The sequence below is a fragment of the Rissa tridactyla genome, chromosome 4 (assembly GCF_028500815.1).
Source record: "Rissa tridactyla isolate bRisTri1 chromosome 4, bRisTri1.patW.cur.20221130, whole genome shotgun sequence".
NCBI classification, from domain to species: Eukaryota; Metazoa; Chordata; class Aves; order Charadriiformes; family Laridae; genus Rissa; species Rissa tridactyla.
In genome coordinates this window covers 54,830,975-54,848,978 of record NC_071469.1, presented here as the reverse complement: position 1 = coordinate 54,848,978, position 18,004 = coordinate 54,830,975, and the positions used below count along the sequence as shown (strand labels likewise).

The 18,004-nt window shown below is 39.0% G+C and overlaps 1 protein-coding gene across 4 annotated transcripts in view; it reads left to right on the top strand.

The window, feature by feature from the left end:
- BTBD7 (BTB domain containing 7) overlaps positions 1 to 18,004 on the top strand; it is a 54,882-nt gene that overhangs the window by 18,419 nt on the left and 18,459 nt on the right. For all 4 annotated transcript variants that reach the window (XM_054198939.1, XM_054198940.1, XM_054198941.1 and 1 more), the window contains exons 2-3: positions 1,865 to 2,050; positions 7,085 to 8,164. In XM_054198939.1, coding sequence (XP_054054914.1) covers positions 1,969 to 2,050; positions 7,085 to 8,164 — 1,162 coding nt within the window. In that variant the 5' untranslated portion in view covers positions 1,865 to 1,968. The remainder of the gene's footprint in view (positions 1 to 1,864; positions 2,051 to 7,084; positions 8,165 to 18,004) is intronic.

The window sequence follows — 18,004 nt, the reverse complement described above, 5'->3', positions numbered from 1 at the left end:
TGGCAGAACTCGGCCAGTGACCCCAAAGATGCCAAAAGGCCTGATTTTAGCAACCTTGTTCTAAAGCATCAGATGGCTGGAAGTAGTGCACTCTCTCATGCTTCCACATGGACCCCTCACTACAAAAAAGACATTGAGGTGCTGGAGCAGGTCCAGAGAAGGGCAACGGAGCTGGTGGGGCGTCTGGAGAACAAGTCTTATGAGGAGCGGCTGAGGGAACTGGGGTTGTTCAGCTTGGAGAGAAGGGGGCTGAGGGGAGACCATATCGCTCTCTACAACTACCTGAAAGGAGATTGTAGAGAGGTGGAGGTTGGTTTCTTCTCTCAAGTAACAGACGATAGGGCAAGAGGAAATGGCCTCAAGTTGCGCCAGGAGATTGGATATTAGGAAAAATTTTTTACACTGAAAGGGTTATTAAGCATTGGAACAGGCTGCCCAGGGAAGTAGTTGAGTCGCCATCCCTGGAGGTATTTAAAAGACAGGTAGACGTAGTGCTTAGATGATTTAGTGATGTTTTTTGTCAGAGTTATGTTGATGGTTGGACTGGATGATCTGAAAGGTCCCTTCCAACTTAGGCAATTCTATGATTCTATAATACTTCAGTCCCATGCCTGTGCCTTACCTCTTCGCACACGCACGGCTATAAGCCAGGTTTCCAAACCCTCTCTAGTCTTCCTCCTCATGTAGCCAGCCCTCGAGCCCTGGGGCATTTGTTCCTCTTCACCCCTCTGCCTGCAGCAATTTGCAGCCTTTTCCTTCCTGGCCTGTCTCTCACTTTCTGCTCCCTGGGATCTGCTTTGCATTCTGCATTTGTGGCCTCACCTCCCCAGTGTCACAGTATCTCCCTCTTCTGAACCCCTCATGCCAGAAACAAACAGATCATTGAAGCAGAGAGTAGACTGCAATGGTGCTGCAGTTTCCTTGAATCACATGCTCTTGCATGGCACTTGTCTGATTTAACATGCCAGAGATGTACTGAGAAAGGAGATAAAGTTGGGACCATATAGCAAAAGTAGATACACCTCTGACAACACAGGAATTTACCTACATGTTCACAATATTGAATGGAGTCTAAAAAAGTCTTAGTATAGACTTTACCTTTGTATCATACCTGTGTGTTTGTGTTTTGGATGGGGGCACATGTGTTCTGTTGACAGTAGGCAGCTCTTCATGATGCTAGCTTTCATTTTGCAGTATTAGTATTTTAACACTGCTAATAAAGGAATAAATTAGAATGTGCTTGTTATGTGTTTAGCAATGAATCCTTGTTCAAGTTTCCTTGGAATTGACTTCGTAAATGCCTCACAAAACAGTAGATGAATGCTTAAACACCTTATTTTTACTCCTATAAACCTACTTTTAGGTACTTGTCTAAACTTGAAAAGTAGGCCTGAATGAGAACTACATAAATGATATGAAATCAAAATGCAGGTGATGGTGTAATGTCCAAGAGGATTAGTTTATTCTGCTTTCTCAGCCAATATAATTCAATTTAGGATTTTTATAACAATGCATAAACATATCGGTGTGTATGGAAAGTCTTTCTTGGTATAGTTAAAGGAGCATATCTAGTCTAGACCAACTCTTACTTGAAGATTTCTTAGGTAAATTTTCATAGCCATCCTGGTCCTTACTGCAGTTTATCATACTGATTTGTGAATAGTTTGTAAAATTACAAATTATTTTTGAAAAAAAAATATTTTTGATCTTGGTTTAGTCCTTCATAAAAAGCTATCTTGGAAGTGTTTGAGGTTTTAATTTATGGAAATAATATGTGCTGGAGGCTGAGTTTATTTTATCTAAATCACATAATACCTACTAAAAAAAAGTAATGAAGTAACCTATTGGTGTTTTTGTTCTTCAGAAATGGAGGAACAGAATGCTGGACCTGGGATTGAAGATTTATAAAGGATTATGGGATTATACATTGAAGAGCCAGCAGGCGGAATGCCTGAATGACTGAAGAAAATGGGTGCTAATGCATCTAACTACCCTCACTCGTGTTCCCCAAGGGTAGGGGGAAATTCACAGGCACAACAGACATTCATAGGTAACTCTTTTCAGTTATTTTGTCACTTACATAAATGACTTGCTGGATTATGTATGCACTGGATTTGATTTGCTTGCAGGAATGTTATGCAGAGTTTTGATTTTTCTAGGTCACCAGTTTGAATCCATTCAAGCTCAATTGTGCATGAAATTTGGTACTGTCCAGTATCTGTTTGGCCTACGTATGCAATGAGTTGATCTGCCATTTGCTAGTAAATAGATGCCAGTTTATTTAAATAAAAGAAAGTGGAGTTTTTTGGTAATTAAACCATGCATGCTAGTTTTCCCAGTTCAAGAGTGGTTGCTGTCTGTTAATATCTACTGTTTTCTACTCTTCTTCCTCAGATTTTCTGTGAAACTGTTAGAGCATATAAAACTCTTGACCACATTGTAATTCATTATAACATTGGCACTCTGTCTGATATGAGTGAATTACTCCCTTATTGCTAGAAGGGATGTCTCTGATAATAAGCCTGTTAAAGTAACAAGCAGTCTTGAAGACAGCTTTTTCTCCTGTCCTTTTCCTGGGAATTAGGGGTATTTATTGTCCTAACAGTATTATTTACAAACAAGGACCTTGCTTAACTGGAAATGTGAGCTGAAGTACTCTTAAGAATGTATTTTCTCATCCCAGTCATAACTGGGGCAGGTATTACCTTTATGTACTTTCCAGTCTAGTGCAAAAAGACCTCAGTGTAGATCTAAGTACTGTCACACTATAAATAATAAATAGTTCTGTGATGAATCTAAAAGAAGTCAGTTTTTGAGAAGATAACTCTTGCTCCAAAAAAACCCCAACTCTGACAGCCTGAAGAATGATCTTAGCAGTAAATAACATAAATACTTTATAAACACTTTTCTCCTTTATGCCTTGGCTTGCAATGCTGAATAAGTAGTTACTGATATTCAGTGTTACTTCTTTTCTTAATCACCGCTGAAAGCACAGTGATATCCTTACAGAAGAAAAACTGACTTGCTTTGTAATTTTTCTTTTGTCTGCGCTTTTGTGACACTCGTAACTTTTAGAGATCTGAGTAGAGGACAGCCCTCAAACTGTTACATGTAAAGGCCTGTGCTCTGGGCTAAAAATTCTGTGTGCGCTGTCGTAGCGTGTCAAGAAAGAACTTCTAGTAGTAACATCTTGGATATCCGTGCTGGGAAGTCCCCCTTAAGGCTTTATGTATTTTAAGTCTGTCAGAACTAACAGGAGTAAAAGGCTTGCCCCAGTTTATATATATGCTTTCTAAAGTCACGCCAAAATTTTTTTTGTCGCGTCTTGGTGTTTTTTATGTGCCTCTATATTAAATGAAGAGAAACCCTTACAGACCTGAAAAGAGGCAGATCTGGGTGCTGAAACACCTTTAAGCAGATTTGAAGAGGGGAGCGTTCTAAAGCCTTCATTAAATTCCCCCCAAACTTTCTACTAGTTATGTGGGAGGTCTTGTTGACTACCTTCAAAATAGAAACCCATTATGTATTATGTCATGATAAATTTACTGATCCTTGTTAACTGTTGAAAACGGTGGTTGAGACTTTTTTTTTGAGGAAGGTCTAAAAGTATATGGCTGTCTCATCTTGGGCAAGGCAAATGAGTGTTCGCGTTAAAATTCTTGCTGAAATATTCTGATAGTACGGTGACACTTATGAGTGTGTTATCTACAACGCAGGCGTGCATCTCTTCTTCCCACTCTGTGGACTTTGGCTCTTTCTCATCTTGACTCCTGTTTGCATGATCGGTTTGTGTCTCAGGAGAAAACAGAGGTATCCTAAAATTGATAGCTGGGGTTTTCATTGCTTGTCAGAATAATGATGTTTTAATGTTAAGTCAGCCTCTAAGGATTATTTTTTTTTTTTTTTTTGTGTAGAAGTTGTTAGATCTATTTACTACCCCAAAGCAGAACTGGAAATATGGGGACTAGCGTTCTAGTAGCTGTAGAATATGTATTAGTTGTCTTATTCCTGGAAACTGGATTCAGGCCTATGGGTTTGTTTTGGACATCCTGCTTTACCATTAAAGCACTACACCACATTACATTGTAATTGTAGGATGAATATTAAAAGCTGAGAGCTGATCTGGGAAAGCACAGTAGTTTCGTAAGATGAGCTCTCGTTAGTTGACTTAAAGCTGAATTTCCTTGCCGTTTACGAAGAGTAGATGAATCAGTAAAAATAATGCAGTGCTCTTACTGTAAAAAATACTTTTGTTTAAGCAAAGGCTGAACTAGTCATCTCTTGGTGTTTTGTCTGCAGCATTCAGGAGGAGGATTTCACACCATTTTCTAGGGTGGTACATATGCTCAAGATGTTTATTTTTAAATAAAGCTCTATAATTAGATTTAAAAATGTGTAGGCATGCGGAGGACTAGACAGATACCATTATTCATTGTCGAGTGCCCAAGTAATTTCTCTTGGTAATCATCTGTTTCTTGTAAATATTTATCTGTTCAAAGCTAGATATGGTCTAAGGGCATGAAGTAGCTATTGCTTTTTAACAGCATTTAATATATTGGTGCCTTTTAGCATAGAAGTGGGGAATAAATTTCTTTTTCCTACTTCTAATGCTGCTGCCTTGTGAAAGAATACAGGCAGGTCAAAAAGGGGCTCTTCAAAATTCTTTCTTTGAGGGATATGGAGTCGCCAGCTGTTGTGAGCCCAGAGAGACGATGCTGGTACGTCCCTACTTCAGCAGTTGTGTGGTGGCACTTTTATAGCAGCGTTTTATCTATTTGTAAGGGTTAATAGCACTGTTTGCAGTACTTCTGATGTTAAATCTTGTAAGTAGCTCAGGCTACACAAATGTTTTAGTGTCTTGTGGTAATTCACGTGCAAGTAATACCTCATGGCAGCCTTCCGAGAAGAAAGAAATTGAGACTTCTGCTGTCCTAGTTTTTCTTTAGCAGAATGTAAGAGAATATTCTGCATACTCAAATTTGCCATTAGAATTCAAAATAGAAATGAGCTGGCATGTTCTCTTGAAGCAGAATCTATACTTTTATTGCGAAATGTAATTGATACTCTTTAAATGGAGCAGAAATTCTAGGCTTGTCTCTATCAGCAGGAAACCCAGTCTCTACTTTTCTATTGTAATATCTTGTATAGCACGTGGAAGGAATTTTTATAGTGGATTTTGTGGCACAGCCTCTCTGTTGAAATTGTCTTGAGTTACTGCTGTTCTCTTAATTTAAATTGATTTTTTTTTAATGTCTTGAAATTTCAATATGATTAATAACACGTTGCCTGGTCAAGGAAAATTTAATGTAGCATGGGTAAAATGGTTAGAGGTGTTTCCTCAAAGACAGCAAAGTTCCTTCCCAAAATTTTCACTAATAAATGAATTGTAAAACCATTTTGATGCATGATCTGGGGGAGTCTTAGCTTGGCGTAAAAGCCAGCATATAAGGTTACTTTAAAATTATTGATGCTTAAATAATAATAGAATTTACAGAAATCTGAGATTGCTCCAGTTGCCAAATTTGAATTGCTCCAGTGTCCACGTGGTAACTAAAAGCGCTGTGTTTTGACAGACTGGCCCATAACATCACTGTTAAAATAGCATAGCAAAATAGCAAAACATCAGATCAACCCAAAACAAAGGGAACTGTGAGAGAGCAACGACAGATATAAAAGATATCTATCTTGATATGAAAGATATGAATGATATAAAAGGCCCCAAAAACTCAGGTGGTTGGATATGCTTTGAACTTAAAGATCCAAAAAAGGCAACAAGTAGTGAAACTGCGCAAGTGTACCACTGGAAACATGATAACTATTCTTAATGGAAAATGGACCAATGCTGTTTCAGACAAACCTGTGATTGTTACTGATCTGTATACCACTTGCAAATGGTTTCTTCTTTTGTCTGGAAGTAGTAGTTGGGTTTGTGTACATTATTATTTTTTTCCTGGTATGTCTGGGGTTTTTCACCATCTGGCTTAGAGTGAAAATTCTGTAAATACAGTTAAATTAGAAAATAACCCTTTAACGTGAGAGTCATGCTTCTGTTTAAACTATAGTTTTTAACTACTTTTTTACCAAAACATTGCATCAGTTTTCCATTACTTCTAGAAATGCAGATCCTAATTCCTCTTTTTCCTACTAAATTGCTATCAGTGTTACTGTGTATGCAGCTAGCCTCAAACTGACAATCAGCAAAGGTTCATTTAGCAGAACAGGTCAGGGATGTAACACAAATAATGTTGAGGGGAATCTGTTTTTCTTTTTATGATGTTTGGATCATAACATAGTTTCCCTATAAATGCTTTTTGAGGGGAAAAATAATTATATGTGTAGTCTGAGTGTGTAATGCTCTGTTGAAAGGACATCTTTAATAATACAGTAAAACTTACATTCCCCATATTCTTTTAAATGGGGTGCACGCACAAATTAGTATCTGTGGTTCTGTGGAAAGGAGCCCGTTTTATGTGTTTGACTTTCAGCATTACTTGATTATCATATGACAGGATTTTTACTTTCTTGCTAAATTTGCATTGAAAACTAATTCATTGTCCTCGATTTCCCTAAATGTTTTGGCATTGTGTTATCTTTTCTTCCTTTTTTCTTGTGACTGTGATAACTATCTGATGCCAAGTATGCTTTTCTTGTTGAAATGATACTTAATGCTAGAACAGCAGAATTTGAAAAACACTTTGAAGAGGGAGGTGCTACTGTTTCACTGAGATCATACAAGTTTTTAAAAAGGCTGTATTTTTCACCTCCTGTAGTTAATACAATTACACTTTTAACCTTATGACCACAGTGTTCTCTTTCTGCTTGGTTTTTAAAATTGAGTAAATTCAAAAAAAAAAAAAACACAACCAAAACCCAAATAACTTTCATAGTCGAAAAAAAAAAAAAAATTTTGTTCTTAATGGCAAGAAAAGGGCTTCACTCAGGTTTCCAGCTTGCTGAATTATCTGATCTGAGGAGATGGAGAAACTGTGTAACTTGCAGGGACATGGATGGACTGTCTGGGTGTTATGGTCCTTCCTTTTAAATTTAAAGAATAAATGTGTTCAATTTTCTTTTTTGCCTTCAGGGACATCATCCTACTCTCATCAAGGTTATGGCTGTGAATCAAAGCTATATAGCCTTGACCATGGCCATGAGAAACCTCAAGACAAGAAAAAGAAAACTTCTGGCCTTGCCACCCTCAAAAAGAAATTCATTAAGCGTCGGAAATCTAGCCGATCTGCTGATCATGCCAAGCAGATGCGCGAACTCCTCTCAGGCTGGGATGTCAGAGATGTTAATGCATTGGTAGAAGAATATGAAGGGACATCAGCCTTAAAGGAACTTTATCTACAAGCTAATTTGGCAAGACCAGAAGCCAGGACGCTACAAAAAGACATGGCTGAACTTTATCAGTACAAATATTGTACCGATGTAGACTTAATATTTCAAGAAACTTGTTTTCCTGTGCATCGTGCAATATTGGCAGCAAGATGTCCATTTTTTAAGACGCTACTTTCTTCCTCACCGGAGTATGGGGCAGAAATAATAATGGATATTAACACAGCTGGCATAGATATGCCTATGTTTTCTGCTTTGTTACACTACCTTTATACGGGCGAGTTTGGAATGGAGGATTCAAGATTCCAAAATGTTGATATCCTTGTGCAGCTTAGTGAAGAATTTGGAACACCAAATTCCTTAGATGTTGACATGCGTGCACTGTTTGATTACATGTGCTACTACGATGTGGTTCTTAGCTTTTCATCCAACTCTGACTTGGTTGAAACTTTTGGTGGAAGTCAGAACTGTCTAGATGAAGAGCTCAGAGCTCACAAAGCTATTATTTCATCACGATCTCCATTTTTTCGTCACTTGCTGCAGAGGAGGATACGAACTGGTGAAGAAATCACAGACCGAACTCTACGAACTCCAACTAGAATTATATTGGATGAATCTATCATACCAAAAAAATATGCTAAGGTCATTTTGAACTGTATGTACACAGATGTGGTGGACCTCTCAGTTTTGCACTCCAGCCCTTCAGTGGGCAGTTTAAGTGAAGTTCAGGCTCTTGTAGCAGGAAAACTAAACATGACGAGGGCTGAAGAAGCTATGGAACTTTATCACATAGCACTGTTCTTGGAGTTTAACATGCTTGCACAAGGTATGTAATACTGTCCTTGCTGTAGAACATATGACCTTATTAAAAGATATTTTTTTTTAGCTCTTTGGCAGTGTGAGTATGCCTATGAGTCTTGCAATCAAAAGGAATTCATTTTCCATCTGTAAGTTGTAGATAATGCATCTGTGTTTTCTATGGACAGAAGAAATGCCATGTGAGAGCTTTTCACTGTATTGCACGTCATTATTGCAGCATGCTATTTATGTCAAATATGTATAACTGGTTTTGATACTTCTGATCTTTATCTACTTTCATCTATAGCCCATTGTTTTGGGTGTAAATGATGGGGGGAGGATACAAGAGATCCTTGTTGAGGGGAGGAAATACTTAGACTTGTTATGAAGTGTCCCTATATGTTAACAAGGCTGTAAACTTGAATGATTATTTCTGTGGTTTTTGTCAAATGAGGTACACCAAGCCTGCAATCTTGCAGTTGGAAAGTAAATTTAAACAGCTTAGTGGCACTAGTCCTAGGTCTTTAGTATCTATTTTGTTGTTGTATGGAACTGAAGGCAGGGGCAGTCAGGATTTTCAGACTTAAAGTTTAGAAAACTTCACTTCTGTTCATTATTCCTGAAGATCATGCAGATCTTGATAACATACTTCCTGCACATGGAGGCTGGCCAAAATTATTGCAGTTTCTGATGAGGGGTCGGAGCACTGACCAGTGAACTAATAATACCTCTTGTGGTGGCAGGAGCTTTGCTTGCTGTTTCATCTGTTGGTTTTTGAGCTATTTAGTGGCCAAATTGTACATAATGGGATATGGCAATTTCTTCAGGCCTTGTTGGTGGGGGATGAGAATTTTAGTTTTGAGCAAAGAAATAGAGAATGGAATTCACCGAGATACCAGCAACATGATTTGTTTAAGCTAGCTTAATTTTTTTAAGAAAATAACTTTTTATAGTAGACCTGTACATCTGTAACTTCTAGCTATCAAATGAAATTTGACAAGATTGAAATCTTTGTAGTATACACTATTAAGTAGACCTCAGAAAAATAGGAAACTTCTGAAGGAGCAGGCAGGAAAAAGATACAAGCACTGCAGGAAGAGATCATGCTTATAATGGGTTCTCCTAATAGTTATCTCAAACTGTGAATGATAAAGATATGGGAAACTAATCCAAACTATTGTATCTTCTCTAGGGGTTGTAACAGGGAAACTAATTTTCAGATGATGCTGAAAGGTGAAATAATACTACTTCAATAAAACTGGCAGAAAATACGGGAGATGAGTTTTCTGGGAAATGCTGCTAGAGGAATGCAAATGAGGTGCTCTTAGGCTCAGAATCATCAAATCATAGAGCAGCCCATGTTGAAAGGGGGCTTGAAAGATCAAATGGTCCAACCTTTCATGGGAAAGGCAGCCTGGATGAGATTATCTAGCACCTTGTCCAATCACACCTTGAAAACATCCAGTGATGGGGACTGTACCACATCCCTGGGGACATTGTTCCTCAGAATGATTGTTCTCACTGCAAAAAATGTGTTGCATCGAGATGTCTCCTGGTGCAACACGTACTTGTTGCTCCTTGTTCTCTCCATGTGGCTCCTTGTGAAGAGAGAGCCTCTGTCCTCTTTTGTAGCTTCTCTTCAGGTACTGGCATACTATGGTGGGGTCCCCCCAAGCCTTCTCTTCCCCATGGAGAGAAGACCTGACTCCTTCAGCCTTTTTTCATAGGGCAGGTTCTCCAGCCCTTTGGTCATCTTTGTGGCACTGCTTTAAGCCCTCTCCAGTCTGTCTGCATCTTTCTTATTTTTATTGTTGTTCTTCTCTAAGTACACCTAGAAACTTAACATCGAATGCAGTGCAGAAGTGGCAAAAAGTTTTACTGCAGTTGAACTACAGTATTAAATTAATTCCTATACGATATTTGCAAGTTAATAGTACTTGAGAACTGGACAACTCAGTATATCACCTGAGAGCAAGAAAGGAAAACTATCTGTAATTAAAAAGGTGGTATAAGTGTACAGTTGCTCAGGTTTGGTGCATGCACATATACAAGTGCTAAAAGGATGTAGTGAGCTCAGGGAATACTAATGAGGGAATTAAACTATGAATGAAGCCCTCAGTAAGACACTGAATAATTATGCACTGTTTCATAAATGAACAGGGTGTAATTCTTTCCCTCAGATTGGAAACCTAAAGTGTAAGAACTGTGATCTGGAGGTGCTTTGATGAAGCAGTGTAGGTTATATCAAAGCAGATAAGCAAAGACAGAGGAGTTCAAAGAGAAACTTAGACTTATAGGAAAACGGCTTTTATTTTTTAGGTATTAGTAAATGCTGCAAAACAGAACTGATGTTTTATTTGAGGCAAAGTTTCATTATTTCTGCTTGCTTTGTTGAGTGTGCTTGGATCGGCGTGTCCTAAACCAGCAGTCTTTTCAGTAATGCACTGCAGACCAGTGCTGCTCTGGAATATACTTTCTATGAGTCAGCGGTAACAAGATCTTAACTTTTCCCTGGAGGTGTTTCCCCGGTACTAGCTCTAGGGAGGAAGAAGAAAGGCAGCAGCTGGAGTTGTGCTGGGCTGGCAGCACTTCAGCATTTGCGCTCGGGGGGCTGGAACCAGCGAGTACAGCGGTGCGGGCTCAGTCCTGGTGGTCCTCTGGGTGAACCAGAGCTGTAGCGTTTTGAGAGGAAGTAGGGGGATGCAGTGGCCTTTGGAGGAATTTTCTTCCTTCCCCGGTAAATCTGTGTATGACCACAGAAGTGGTGAGCTGGGAGGGTGGGGAGGTTGTTAAATATATAGGGGAGAAATGCAGTAAAATCAGGCAAGAGTTGAAATTTATTATATTATCCAATACTAGCAAATGTAAATTTGGCACCCCTTCAGATACTGAAATTCTAGATGTTAACTTGAACTAATAAGGATTTTACAAATTGGTGCTGCGTTCCCTAGCTACAGGAGAAAGCAGTAAGCAGTCTGTAGAAAATCTCTATATGCCAGTGAAGTCAGTATCTAATAGTTTCCTACTTAATTTGCTGAGTTCATGTTTAGGTCATTGGTACTGTGCTGACACTGAAGAATTATTCAGGTATAATCTTAAAAAGGAAGTTTGATCAGGGGAAACTGTATGCCTGCATTTGACTAACAGATTACTTAAAGTATGCACTTCAGTAGTGACCACCATTCTTGTTTTTGGCACTTAACTTGTAGCACCTTGTCCTCCCTTATTGCAATACTTAACATGAGGTAGAGGAGAGATCTTGTTTCAGTAGTGTCCCTCCTGTTCCCTGATTTCATAGCTAGCATACTTCTGTGCCAGAAGCTGTCACTCAAACATCTGACTTCTAGCATCGCTCTGCATAATATCTAGAAGAGACAGCATTGCGTAGGTGTTGGAGACCACTCAGCAGGCAGTTCTCATGAAATCTCTTAGCTTGGTCCTCTGGCAGCTCTTTTCTATGCTGTTGTGCTGCAGGTGTCCAGCTTTGCCCCAGTTCTGACCAATCCCATCAGTTGGCTTTTGCAGTAGCTAATGTCTTAAGTTTCTTCTCTAGATTTCCACACCCCCTGGCTCAAGATTTTTGATTCGGTTCACTCATGTTAGCCAATTGCAGACTTGCTAAAGCTTGTCTCCTTGGTTTCCTGGAAAATATTTTTGGGCTGATTATATGTAAGTCTGGATACTCTTTCCAACTCATTTTGCTCACTTTTACTCAGTTTTGGCTGGGTATTTGTAACTGAGTGTCAAGTGAAGTTGATGTATTTTAAAGCTTCTGATCAACTGTTTTCATTTTCAACAGATTTTAGTTTGATTTCTCTTCAGGGACCTTCCTAAGTATCCAGATGTTCTAATTTTTCTTCAGTTTCAGCAGATGATTCAGCTTTGACTCTTTCCACAGAAATCTTCCTATTCCTAACACAGTGATACTGCTTTTTTGGACTATTGTATTTTATTAGATGGTTTTCCAGTGACGAAGTCAGTGATAGTGTGGCTATGTGCTATGAATCTTTACAGTCCAAGTCAAGTAAGATTTCTTTATTTAGAATTTATCCTGGCTTCAGCTTGATTTGTTTCAGATGATGATAGTCACTTCTTCCAAGAGAAACTGAATTAGGTCTTTGAATGAATTAATTTGAATAAATGAACTAATCAGCAAGCATATCTCATCTATAGAGCTGATCATAGTGAAACCCATTTGTACCTAACCAGACAGAGGCTGCTGTTAGGGGTGCTGCAGTATTTAACTACCAAAAAGTGAAGCTCTTCACTGCTTTCACAGAGGCTGTGAGGATTAGAGTCCTCTCCATGAGTTTGTCATACCCCTTAGTGAAACATTTCTGTGCTCTCCCTGCTTATTTCTGCACTTTGCTCCTGCTTTTGTGTCTTTATGCTACCTTGCTGCTCTTGTCAAGTGTAGTGGTGCGATGGCTTTAGCGCGTTGACTCTCAAAGATGAGGTTTAAAATCACTTATCCTTCCTCTTCTGTAGCACAGTTATTAAAACCAGATCAGTTCCCTAGTTCTGTTCATCATGCGTTGTTAAAATAATCCCCCCTTGCAGTCTTACTGCGCTGCCACATCCACTGCTGTTGCAGAAAAGTTTGACTTCAGGTATGTTAATTTTATTAGATAGCTATGTTAATTAATCCTCTTCTGCATCTTGGCCCTGTTGCTTACTGTCATGAGTAGCTGCACTGAGGCGGTGGTACAGTAAGTTTTTCTGTTACAGGTTTTTGGATACTGGAGCCCTATGAAATAGTTTTGCCCAGGGATCTTTTCTGCCTGCTGATTCCAAGAAGTTTTCTAAAGTAAAGTTGACAAAAAATAGCTTAACTTCAGACTTTTTGCTTTCCTTTTATTTTTGGGTGTTGACTTTACCCTTGACAAGACTAAGAAGTAAGAAACTTTATTTTAAAGCCGTAGTGAGTAGCGCAACTTTTGATCTAGAGGCAGATATCACCTGACATCAAAAGTACCCTTGATCTCAGCAGGACTGAAATGCCAGGAAGCCCACAGTAGTGGTATTAAATACACACAAATGTATTGTGGGAAAATTACAGCAGGAGTGTCAGTTATATATCAGTGCAGTAGGAATGCTCAAAGGAACCAGTCTGGCACTTTCAGCTTTAAAATAAATTGGGTATCATTAAGTAAATATTAAAATAAATCTGACCTATTATTTCCGTACAATGCTTCACTTGCACTCAAGCCTGAATTTATTGCTTAGGTTTTATATTATGAAGATGAAGACTGGAGAATGCAGGAAGTGGAAAAGATCTTCCCTAGAGCAGTTACACTTCAGGGTTATATGCAGGGGTAAAGAATTTGACAGAGTTGTGTAACTAGGCACATAAATATGACATTGTAAATGAATTTTTGCAGAGAAACAGATCTGGTCACTGTTTCCAGGTTTTTCTTCCAGCTGCCGGTGTTCTAGGAAGGATACGGCTTAAATACTGAACAGTGGTGGCTGATGGCGGTCCCTCTGAACAGCAGCTCTTCCTCCCTCAGCCCTTCATTGTTCCCAGGTTAAGTTCTTCCCTCTGGTTTGTCATGGTTTAGTTGACAGCTTTTTGTTTCCAACTGAGGATTGTTTTCTGTTGAAGCTGGATCAGTTACACTGCCTGCGCTGCTGCTGAATGGGCTTCTTAAGGAATGCTGAAGCCCAGTCAAGGGCCGTTATCAATTCACGGCCCAGAGAAGCCAAAGATGTAAATGCAGATTTCAGGCTTCCTAAATTCATGCATTGCGCATGCAGCAGGAGCAAAAGAGTAAATTCACTTTCATTGTTTGGGAGAGAAAACATTAAAGAGCTTTTGCCACAAATATTGAATGCTTTAAACATGTAACAATTACCTTACATTTCTGATGAAACTTACAACTTCAAAATCCAGCTGTTAATATCTTAGAATGTTTAACAGCTTTGTAACTGCCATATCATAAATTAAAATATTTTTAAATAACACAAGTTGCATTGCTTTCATCTGCTCCCTAATTTAAGATTTCAAATGGCTGGATAACATGCTGTCTTGGAATTGACACAACTTACTAAGTTCTCACTGTGGAAGGATGGTTAGCATAACACAAAATGCTGCCTGACCTAACTTTCAGATCATATTTTATTTTTGCTTTAACACTTAATCTGAAATGCTATAAAGTTGTCAGTTTTGTATTTGAATAAAGCAAAAAAATAGCACTGTATACTTTAACAGTGCCATAATAGATGTACTTGAATTCTGCCTTTCAAGGATGGGAGTACATGAGTGTTTTAAATTTTCGTGCTTAGAAAAGTTATCAGAGGGATTAAAAATAGCTCAGAAGAGGTACTGAATTTAGCAATAAACTTCAGCAGTGTTTGACCACTAATGCCTGTTGAGTCCTCCTTGCTAATTGATCTCCAGTGCTACTTAGGTCTTGTTTTCTTTTCTGTAAAACATTCATGTAGTTTTGTACCTTCACGTAACCAAAACTTCTGTGCTTCGGAGTTCTAAAACGTGGAGAATAATCCACCTGCAAACTACAGGCTTGGCATCAGTTAACTATTAACTTAATCTGTTTTTAAAGACTTTTTTTTTTAAGCAATTTGGGGAAGAGATAAAAAGCCCAAAACCTTCAAGAAGCTAGAAACCTGTAGCATTACTTTATGACAGAGAATATAGTGCTACCAGAAGGGAATAAATGTTAATAACTGGGAAAGTCAGCTTGCATCCAGAAGAGGGATGCTGAACAAGATCCCTCGCTCACAATACAGTTAGAGAAAAGTAGAGGCTGTTCCAGTTGCTGCTTATGTGATAATCACTTAAAAAGGATGACTTGCTGATACTGTTTTTGTAACTGATGTTTTGCATGCTGCTGTGGAGAACCTAAATTCCTATTGCCATGTCTCCCAAGCTGCTTGTATGAGGTCACTTGAGTCTGACAGATTGTTTGGCTGTCAGAAGTTCTACTGCTGCCCTGTCTCCTGCATTAGCCTCCTCGTTTCTGTTCTCTATGCTGGCAGTAGGGTTTGCGCCATTGGGATCTAATGCTGCTGGAAGTATGATTGATAGAAATTAGTTAATTTGTTCATTGAGTGGCCACCCAAGCACCAATGTGACAGAACAGCAGGAGATGCGGAACGTAAGAAGATGACAGTCTGGTTTAATACCACTATACAAGGTGGCTAGCTTCCACGACTGCTACCGCGACTGCTTCCACAGCCCGAGAGTGTGGGCTGCCTTCTGAAGAATCCTTAGCAAGTACAGGACACGTTTGCGTTTTTGGGTCTGTAAGATGTGGGAAAGGGGCTGAACGAATGATATCTTCTTTTTTTCCTTTCTCTTCCCATTAGAAGCTTGGTTAGATCAGCCAGGTTGCTCATGAATGGGCGAGACGAATGTCTGTGGAACTTCCAATCGTATTGCAGTCCAGAACAGCTACAGGTCGTGCCTCTGTTCTCTACATGCCAAGAAATTCAAAAAGTATGGTTCCTGATTGCCAGCATGGTCTTTCCTAATGCAACAAACTTAAAACATTGAATAGCTTCTAGACTTCAGTTCAGTGTCAAGATGAATTCTTATTACTTTTTTTTTTTTCTTGGCTCCAGTAGTTTGCATAAATTTAGGGGAAAGGTCTCCACCACAGAAAGAGTTAAATCAAGCCAACAATTTTGTAGTAAAAACTTTGCTTAATTCCACTTTTGCAAACTGTTGAACGCACTTAATTTGTCTTTAGTAGGTCTGTCAACTGCCTTGATAAGATCCCGAGCTATTAGCTGGCGTGCTAAATGCAGGCTCCAGCTATTGCTGTTTGGAAGGGCTGTGGAACTGCGTTTGAGAGAGAACTAGGGAAGCAGAAAGGACTTGTTTGTAGGCAGGACCTATTGGTATCCAGCAAAAGGAGTGGTGGAATAGCCTTATTTGTCCAAAATGTGATAGGCATCTTTCACTTCTTTAGACTCCAAGTTGAATCTCTGAAAGATAATAATGGTCACAGGAGCTTGCGGTAGAGCATGTTGGGACTCTACAAACAGATCTTGGAAAGACTGTTGCTGCCTGAATATTACAAAATAGTACTCATAGGAGAAAAATGCTCCATTCCACTGTGAAGAACAATATTGTGGCTATTAGAGAACTGCTATTTTTGCCAAGTGGCTGATTTAAAGCAAAAAAAAAAAAAAACTTCTGCCAAAAGAAAAGAATTGGTTTCCTTCCGTAGCTAGAATTGGGTTGACCCAATTTATTTAGATGTTCAGAAAACACTTCAGTTGTTACCTCGTGCTTACTTCGGAAGAAACACTTTTAATAATCCCACAGTTCTGACACATTGTGAAAATTACTTGGGAAAAGGAGTGTTTCATTTGCTAGGCATCCTAAATGAGCTTTTCACCTGATGGTGTCATATTATTAGTAGTTGTGCAATAATTGGAATTGAAAGAAGAATTGGATTTATCTGTTTCTATAAATCGCTGTTGCTCAGATTTTTGGAACTGCATTTCTCACAGAAATGTAACTTTCTGTCTTTGCAGGGGGCAGGTATCCTTATTGTTACAAAAATAGATATCGGGTATATTCCTGGAATTTGCTGCAAACGTTGTCATTAAGCATTGGCTGTATGTGTTATATTCACTGTAATTTTCAGAAATTTTAATGGCAGAATATTGTTCTCATGACTAACATGCCAGCTTTTTTGTAGTGGTAAGTAGAAATACAACAGAAATACATTAATAGGACAGGTAAATTTATAGCCTGCCTCATATTTAAACTGATGCTTCCTAGTTCCTTCTTTTTTACCTTACTGTTTAAAATCCCTTTTCAATGACTTTCAGTTCTAAGTAGTTCCTTTGGTAGATACCCTTCTACTTAAAGTAGCATGTTCGCTTGTTACTATGTACTGCCAAATAACTTATCCTTCACATAATTAGTTGCAACAGAAATGGAGTCAACGCTTATATTCTATATGCTGGCCTATGTAGAAAAGTAAGATTTTCTTTTAATTGCATTAATTGCTGCTGGTGTGTCTTACGTGTATGCAACCCGTTCAAAAGTATGTAGTGTCAGGAGAGCCTCTTTGATCTTTATCTTCACAAACATTGATTACCATGCTAAACACTTACTCAGCTTGGTCTGTAGAGATACAGTTCTCTAGAAAACTTTCAAAGTTCAGTTTTTAAATATCCTTGAAACTGAGAGGAAAATGATGATGTATAAAAAAAAAAAAGTAAAATAATTGCAGTGTAAGCATGCTGCTCTGAACCGTCCGGGGACCTCTCATGGGCATGAGCACAGCTGTAATTTTGTGGCTGTAGTGGGTTGAGGCTGGAATGTACAATTCTAGAATGTAATTTTGTTTTTCCTTTAAATTGCTATCTTTATAGTACAAACAGAAGTTGTATTCTGTGTATATGTAAACCAGATGTACAAATGAAATCAGCAAAGTGCTATTGGAGATCTCGAGTTACCAACACTGTGGTACCGTCTGTCTTAACTCAGTAACCCCAAGTACCCATGTTCTCAGCCCTCCCACAGTACGTCTCCCCTCATTTCTTCCAAACATGCTCCGTCTCTCTTCAGGAGACTTAAATATCCCCCACTTCTTCAGCAGACACGTGCTCTGTGAAAGAGTTAATCCTCACACAGCAGCGGGTAGGAGGAAACTATAGCAGACTGCCTGCGAGTCAGAATACCTGTCTCTTGGATGCTTCGCTTTCTGCTTCCCTGTGGGAGGAGGTGCTCTTTCTCGGCACCCTCTGTGCCTTGCTTGATACCGAGACCAGGGTGGTGGCCTTAGAGCAACCAGCTGCTGCTTCCTGCCTTCGCTGTGAGTCAGAAAGTGATGCTTTGCTGCCCTCATCCTGTGCTAGGAGCTGAGTACCAACAGCATGTCACAGC